The following is an 8,555-nucleotide window of genomic DNA, read 5'->3' on the forward strand; positions in this document are numbered from 1 at the left end:
TTGCTCGTACCAGGCTGGCATTGGTGCATAAACATCGCTAAGTAATACAAAGGAATGATAAAAATTGATGACTGAAGTTTAGTACTGACTACTAAAAGAATTATAATCCAAAATCGAATTTTTCACTTGTCTATACATTTTAGGAATTCCAGCAAGCAAAAGATTAATTCAATGGTTTTACAGATGTACAGCATGTTTTCCATAAGTGTCCAACTGACTCTCTTGATTCTCAATGGACTGCATGGGACAAAGGCTGGGTGGGACAGCTTAGGGCACTTGGGATCACAGAGCAATTATGGGATCTCTGGAGGTCTAACTGGTCTAATCTTTTGCTCATACCCAAACCAACTTCAATGTCAAATTCTTCTGACTAAGCAAACTAACAGCATTCAAAAACTCTTCCATTAGTTTCAGCACTGGACTCACAGGGGTCACAATCACCCATCACTTCTAGTACGGCTCCATCATATTGTTTTTCTTGAGCAACTCCAACTTTCAACCACAGAAGTACCAGGCGTGAGAGAAAGCAACAGTCATATGGCTTCCTCCACAGGAAAGGATACAATCAGACTGAGCTTTCCGATCTCCCTTACGCAGAATTCAGTGAAAGCACTACCGAGTTTTACGAAGAACCAGGCTGTTATGCTGTGTTCCCCTCCAAGTCTCACTTCTCCAGCTGCAAGATCAGTGCTACAGTCTGGCCTCACACCTCTCCCAGCACAAGCCAGTGGAAACCCCTCGTATTTCAGGATGTCCAAAGGCATCACACATTAATCCACTGACCACCTCTCTTTCACTACAGCCATAGAAATATCACAACACAGACAACACATGCATGCATCTGCATGAATCAGTATTTTAAAAGAAAGAAAATAAAAATCATAATATGTCCAGTTTTAATATTACTGTTAAAAACCAACATATCAAATTAAATTTGAAATTACTGTAATACCTATTAAGACTTCAATTACTACTATATATTACTTACACTTTATTTAAGATATTATTCAAGTAGTCCACAGTTGTTACAGAAATGGTAGAGAAAAGTCAAAGCACTGGAGAAAGACACTAAGCATCCGGAAGCACAATGTGATCACAGCTTAACCAACAGCCACCTCACCCGTTACTGCTACCTGTGTCTGCGCTCCTACCTACCACGCCAAAACCCACAATTTAAAACTTCAGCAAAGACAGTGAAATCTAATGTTGTTTTTTGGTTTTCTCTCAGAAGTGTACCAGGCAGAAGCACGTGCAAATTGGAATGCACAGCGTCAGCTAGCATGAACTCCCTTGGCAAGCAGCAGCATGCTGAAAACAGGGTCTGACACAGGTTGAGTCTTGTGCCTACACCCACAGTCTGCTGAACCAGTTCTCGGCTAAATACTTTCTTCAGTTATTCAGTCAGCTGGGTTCCAGCTGCAGCTCACTCGAGCTGAAAGCTAGCTTGGATTCATCCCTCACACGTGCCTGCTTCCAGCCAAGGAATTAAAATGATGTGCCTAAAGTTTTTATTTAAAAAGCAGCAGATCTCACCAATCATGAGGAACCTATGGTTTAGGGGAAAAGCATTAAAACCTCATATTTAAAGCAAAACTCTGATTAGATGCAATTTTATTCTAGTATGCTAATCTCTTTTTAAGGTGTATTCCTTAGAAACATATTAATCCCAATCAATGGGAAGGTGAGGTACCAGGATAAGCATTACCTGGACTTTTCAATGTAATTTAGAAGGAAACAGTTGCAGATAAACATAGAAACAAAACTCCTTTACATTCAAAATAGAATTTGCTTATCCAAATATTTATTCCATTTGAGTACTATGTCTACAGTTTTCAAAACTGGGTTTAAATATTTAGGCATTCAGTGAAATCGGAGCAGGTGACATGCTTGGAGCATACCACTCTACATCTAGATTTAGAAGAGAAAAATTACCCACTGCTGACAATGTGGGCAAACAGGAAATCTGTAGATAAGGATTATGAAACAGCAAGTGTGGTAAGATTTCAAGAGAGATTTAAACCCGTGATTTTACACAATTACTCTTTAGCCTTGTCTTTACCTAAAAATGTTCAGGAAACGCCTAGAAGCACAAACAGTGGCTAAAGGAGGCTTCTAAATTAACTGCTACTCACATTAATACTAGGATACCAAAGACAGCAGGATTTTGGTCGTCAATGTTGTTAACAGTTAAGTTTCAATACAGACTTGTTTGCAGAAAGAGCACATGACGTTGAGAGGGCTGAAGCTCATATGAGAAACACAGAACCTCTTTGGATGCTAGAGGGTTTTGATGTCCCAGTGACATGAAACAATGCTCCAGCACCCCACAACATCTGAGACAGAAGCAAAGACTCTGCTGTCATCCAGGCAAATCAACTCCAGCTACACTTTGAGCCGCTGCACATCACCATTCTGCATGAGTCCCCAGAGGAGAAGGTGCAGGAAAACCCTAAGGAAACCCACCACAACATCCCAACAGGTTTACAAGCATTACTCAGTAACATCTTAGGAGCACCTGTTGAGATAATCTGATGTACCTCAGTCTGCTATGACAGGCAACAGCAGCCTCTTACCTGAGAGACTGTTGATTTGAATATATTTAATATTTCCCACCATTTGCGTTATGTAGGACTGTACCGTAGAAATGCTTTATCCCACCCAATCTGCAAATACCTAAGATTCAACCCCTGCATCATCTCTTACTCCACCCAAAGTGCTCTCTGATGCCTTCCATGTTCCCCTTCCTCCTTGCACAACCTCCTCCGGCATCCTCCTCTGCTTTGGCTGGCGACATCTCTGGATCAGAGGTATGCATGTGTCAACTGTCTGGCCAGCACATGCCTCTGTAACGTTCAGGCTGTGTCAGAGGAGATCTGTAATTGCTTCTCTGCCCCAGGGCACACTAGTTCGGGGACACGATGTCATCCAACCAGCTCCCAAACTTCACAAACCTTCTTGAAATCCAGTACCTTTGGGATCTATACCTCTGCCAAAAGTGGTAGGAAACAGCTACCAGCTTCCTGACAGACGGGCTGCAAAGCTCACAGGCAACTGCGAAACCTCATGTTCTGAGGGAGCGAGACAAATGACAGGGCTGAGGCTAAAAGCAGTTTCCTCTGGCAGCCCTTCTGCAGAGGGGAAAGGGATCCCAAGGGGTGAGGAGCAAGAGGGGGTGGCACAGGCAGAGCCTCAGAGCCTCTCCTTTATTCCACAGCTGCACCCAGAGAGCCAGGGAGGGCTGCAGGGCTTGGCCAGGGACACCTCGGCCTCACTTCCACCAGGAGATACTGAGAGAATGCAAATCTGCTCATCTGCAGTACAAGTCTTGAATTTTCCTTCACAGACAAGTAGATGGTATGTCCAAGAGCCCTACATTATCCTTCTTTCCCTTGGCTTTTGGGACTGCAAATCACTCTTCCAGTTTTAAGTTCCTGTTGCTTCTTTAAACCGAATGAGAAAATTCCACATAAGAAGCATTAATTTGGACGCAATTGGGGACTGTGGGAAGAGGAGGGAGGTAATAACCTCTTTCTCTGCTATATTTTTATATATAGCAGAGAAAACTGTATTTTTCAAACTAGTAGAGACCCCAAACAATCATTTCTGTTTTGCATGATTTTGAATTGATATTTAATTATCTGTGAGAGAGAACCATTTCCACATTAGAAAAGACAAGTCATGATGTACAGAGGTACAAGCAGAACTTGTGCTGCCCACGTTTAAGATTTTGTACATGCAAAATCCATTTACATTTCATAGCTATTAATTCATAATTGAGCTTGCACCTACATTTCTGTGTCAAGCAGCACTAACATGTACAAGGCTTAAGAAAAAAGAATGGCACTTCAGTGTCACATTTACCTGTGCACCTTCTATGGACATCCAAGCATGAAGAGGAGAAAACCCACAAGCCACTAAAACAAAACATCTTCTCTTTATGAAATTGTTTATCAACGTGTAATTATAAAAAATAAAAGCACACAGCTGAGCTGTTCCATTAAAAAAAAAAAAGCCATCTTCCCACAGGATCTCAGCTTTGTTTTAAATAAAGAACAGGCATTTATATTCTGATAAGAGATTTGCAAATACCAAAAGCAGTCACAAAAAAGAATAATGAATAGCTTTTACAGACATTATCTGCATTTCTTTGAAAGAAAATTCATTAGTTTTTGCTTCTGAGAAGCACATTTGCATTCTCTAACATCACTTAATTTAAATTATTCCAGTCCCATCTTCATGAAAATGAAAAAGTATCCCCACAACTGTCACTACCTAGAAGTGCTGGAGTGTCTTTAAAAAGGAAATCTGTACACATTTTCCCTTTCCCCACCAGTACCAAGCAGTTTCAAGGTGGAGTACTGGCCCCTCGTTGTACTGCAATAAACGGGGTATTTGCATAAGGAATTAGCTTCCAAGAATTACATATGAATTACTGTTCACTGTCACTTGCTATTGTAACTTCACAGTAATTGATCAGGTGTTAAGTATCTGCTTACCTAATTGCTTCTGAAACTACCTTGCCCCTTCTTTAAGCATCAGGTAAATTGAGGATTTACTAACAAAAGAAAGGTGCTACTATTGTGTTTCCCACAGGTTGCATAAAATGCTATTCCACAAATTAGAAGTAGCCTCTTTTAAAGCTACAGCAAACAAGTAGAACAGTGGTTCAGAACAGCTTCTTGCATTATTTTCTTGCATATTTGAGGTACTGTTGTGAAAACCTTATTTTCACAGAACAGGTAAGTTAGTTACAAAAGTTTCTGATGAGTCAAAAAAAAAAAAAAGCCCCTCAAAATAAGTGAATCCCCCAAATACCATTATTCTTATTGATTAAGAAAAGTTTATTCTTCTGACCAACAGTAAGGATCAATGGCAAATGCATTTGCTCTTTCCAAAGCAGGAGAGTGAAGGCATCTAATATTATGGCCAGCTAAGAAGCAACATCCAACAAACTGTCACTTATGAAGCAATTTTTTTTTTTTAACTGATGCATTTACTTTCTGCACCCACGTGATCGGCAACTCAGCCATCTGAATAAAAGAACAAGTCACCACAGAAAATAATGTGATGATTATGGCATAAATCCCAAATTCAGGAAAAGCAAACAGCACAAGTACTTCAAAAGGGAAAAGGTTTCACTCCACCTGTGCTAGAAGGTGGGAGATGGGTTTTATAGCAGGCAGAGCGATGAACGGCAGGTTCTAGTACCAATATTTTGCTCTTGGATAAGCAATTAATTACATGCTTAATTTAAAGGATCCAAACACAGTGACTTTGATTAGTCTATCAGTATTACTTACCATTTTCCTAATGTTATTTATCTTTGTAATTAAATATCTAAGATAAGGGACGTAAACCGTGGCAGCGACCCTGTGTTGCATCTTTGGAAGGGCATATTCATGAGGTGAAAGATGAGCTATCAGATGAATATCTTGCTGAGATACAGTCTGCAGGGTGAGTGTTTGGGAACCTGGGTGTTTTAAACACTTAGGTGAAACTGTCCTGACAGATCATTAGCAGTATTTAAAGAAAAAAAACCCCAAAACCCAAACTATTTTCCTTCCCTTTTCCAGATACAGACCCACTGCTCTCTTAAACAGCTGTTACGGAACTATAGCATAACTAGGCATAACCTTGTGATGAGCAGTATGTAGCCACAGCGCAGAGGTCAGCATTGGAGCGAGCGCTTGACAGCCAGGCACCTCCTTGCAGTGCCACGTCGGGCCGGGCAGCCTTACGAAGCAATCCTAGGCAGAGGCAGCAAAGGCACTGGTGAACATTGAATGGTCCCACACGTGGCTGAAAGGGCACCTCTCAAGGAAAGACCTAGACATCACACTGGAAACTCACAACTAACATTTCCGTCTGGGTGTGCAAGTGCAACCAGGGATCACTAGGATGCGTGAGCGAGACCGAGAAAAGACTCCTGAAGTCACAGAAGAAGCTCTTTTGCAGTGGAATGAATGGTGGCCTTGGAGCCAGGTAAGGTTTTGAGCCCTATTCCCGCTACTGGCAGGCTGGTCTAGAACCATGTCACCAATAAAGAACCCTAAACCATTAACCTGAATGCATACACAACCATTTTATGCATCCATTACACTTCCACAGGGCCCTGTTGGCACAACCGGCTCTTCTCCCTCCTTATTGTTTTGTCTTTGATACATACAGAAGGCGTAACCATACACCATCTCAGCTGCTGTCCTGGTAGGCAAAGAGCCTCATTGGATAGAACGCCTTCCTCTTACTGTCCTGTCGGTTCTCCTCTGCATCCCACCCGGTTTATTTTACATTTCCTAAACAGCAGTGATCAGAACTGTTCCTGCTCTCCACAGGAGATTTTGCAGCCTCTACCAATACTTATCCTCAATCTAGAATACCTTCCTAGGAATACATCATTTTATACTTTCTCCTTCTCTGCTCATACCAATTTACAAGCCTCCAAAGGGCAGCAGAATTACAAAATCTCCCAAGAATATTCCCCAGCTTCCCATAGCAGTCAGCCTTACTGTTCTTTGTATTACAGGGAACTGGACATACATGTTTATGGAGAGTAAACATGCTTACATAAACTGCATTCAGAAGGGGTAAAAGCAAAACCATCAACATTTGCCACCAATTACCACCCCCCACCCCCCCCCAAAATGTCAAAGGATTACCGGTCACTAGTGCTTACTTCTGTGGCCACATACAAGCATACACTATTATAAGGTATAAAACCATTCTACAAATTACAACTTTTTATGACCTCTGCACAAGGAAGCCCATAAATCAGGAAGATACTGAATAAAATGTCAAGAACTGGTTTTGGACCTGGTGGGAAGGGTTGTTTGTTTCCAATGGTTTGATGGGGGTGGGAGCTGTTTTTAAGAGACGCACATCTAATAAATATGAATAGATCTTTCTCCCTTAAGGAAGTTAGCACAATTATGAGATAAGAAGGAGCAATTACATCAAGATTTCTTGGTCCAAAAGATATATCCATAATGATCTCACCCTTTCTTTAGCACATTTAAAACCAAACAAAACTAATACTGTCATCAACTTTGCTTATCTAGAACAGCAATCAGGACAGCTCAAGGTAAACTAGCAATGGCCTGCAGGCAGGTGGCAAAGACAAAACAGATAAGCTTCCACTACCATTCCCTCTTATCCCCTTGGCAGCAGAAGGAACACCAATTCTCTTCTCCATTTTCTCTCTCTCCAAACTCTTCCTTCTGCCCATGGAAGCAACTAAATCCAGCTTTACCAATGTTTCTGAGCATAATTTAGGGACAGATTGAGAACCAGCCATACTGATGCTGACTTGCAACTTTTTTGAGGACAGTAAACCAGTGATGACCAAAGAAAATAAGGGGCTTTCAGAAATTAATGAAGTGCTCCAGCAAGTTTTAGGCAATGCTTCCAGATGATACATTACATTTTATGTGCTGAAGCAAGTCCTCTTTTTCCATACTTTCTTAGATTTAAGGATTTGACTGCAAACTCTATTTCCAGACTTCCTAGCTCAAGAGTTTTTAACTGCAGAGGCTACACATTATAATGATAATTAGTTGTAAAGATTACACATGTAAAAGAATGGACACCAACCATCAGTAGTGCAAGACCCTTCCGGGGCAGGTTTTTGTGAATACGGGATTGGTGGACTACTTGAATCTGACATGTCTTCATCCTCTTCTTCATCTTCCATTTCATTAACAGTTTGGTTGGCAGAAAAGTCCAGGTTTCCATTTTGTGAATAGCGATGTACTAGCTCTTTATCCAACTCTTCTACCTTTGGCTTCACATCTGAGCAATAAAAGAATATAATGAACTTTTCATCAGTACTGGCACTTAGCTGTGTATTATAAAATAATCAGCATGCCATTCTTTCCCCTTAATAAGGCCCAAGATTCAAATTTTGTGTCACACAGCGAACTGCTGCGTGGCCTTTTGAATTTTTTTAAATTAAATGTATCCCACCCTTTTCTCACACAGAAAAACAACAATGGAAATGGGCCATACTTTCATGGTTACCTTCCGGCAAGAAAGGAGGCTGGTCAGGATCCAGGTACAGCTGTGAGAAGATTGGCCGTGGGACAACGCTGCTACATCTCAGAGAAGCTTCTATGGAGTTATGAAGAGCTTCTTCAAATCGGGCAGATTTTAGTTGCCCTGCATATGAATTCCCCATGATCTAAAAACACAAAGAAAATATCTGATAAGGGTGTGGGAAAACATGTATGCAGAGCATTCACAAACAAAGAGTGTGGCCTTGTTAACCACCACCATGACAATGATACAAAGTTAGTAAGAAAGCATGCTATGAAAATAACACCTCTAACTAGTACTTCACGTTCACATTGCTCTCTCAATGTGGTAGGCTGTGTCCTCTCGTATCGCTAACAGCTTTTAGCACATTTCCAACCCACTGCTTTATGTCTGCTGCATATACGGCCTCTCAACAGCCTCAAGAACCTGCATGGTGTAGAATTTAATTAAGGGTAAATAAAATCATTATTACTGTATTTGTTAGGATTCTCACAGTAGACTACAGAAGGAAAGGTAACACAGAAAAT

At 41.1% G+C, this 8,555-nt stretch overlaps 1 protein-coding gene across 1 annotated transcript in view; it reads right to left on the reverse strand.

Moving 5' to 3' along the window:
- Positions 1-8,170, reverse strand: part of LOC104509700 (GREB1-like protein) — a gene marked incomplete at its 3' end in the record, with an annotated part of 38,959 nt that extends 30,789 nt beyond the window's left edge. The window contains 2 exon segments of the mRNA XM_010151735.1: positions 7,588-7,785; positions 8,014-8,170. Of these exon segments, the coding sequence (XP_010150037.1) occupies positions 7,588-7,785; positions 8,014-8,170 (355 nt within the window).
- Positions 8,171-8,555: the final 385 nt, after the last annotated feature.

The sequence above is a fragment of the Eurypyga helias genome, unplaced genomic scaffold, assembly GCF_000690775.1.
Source record: "Eurypyga helias isolate BGI_N326 unplaced genomic scaffold, ASM69077v1 scaffold4785, whole genome shotgun sequence".
Classification (NCBI taxonomy): domain Eukaryota; kingdom Metazoa; phylum Chordata; class Aves; order Eurypygiformes; family Eurypygidae; genus Eurypyga; species Eurypyga helias.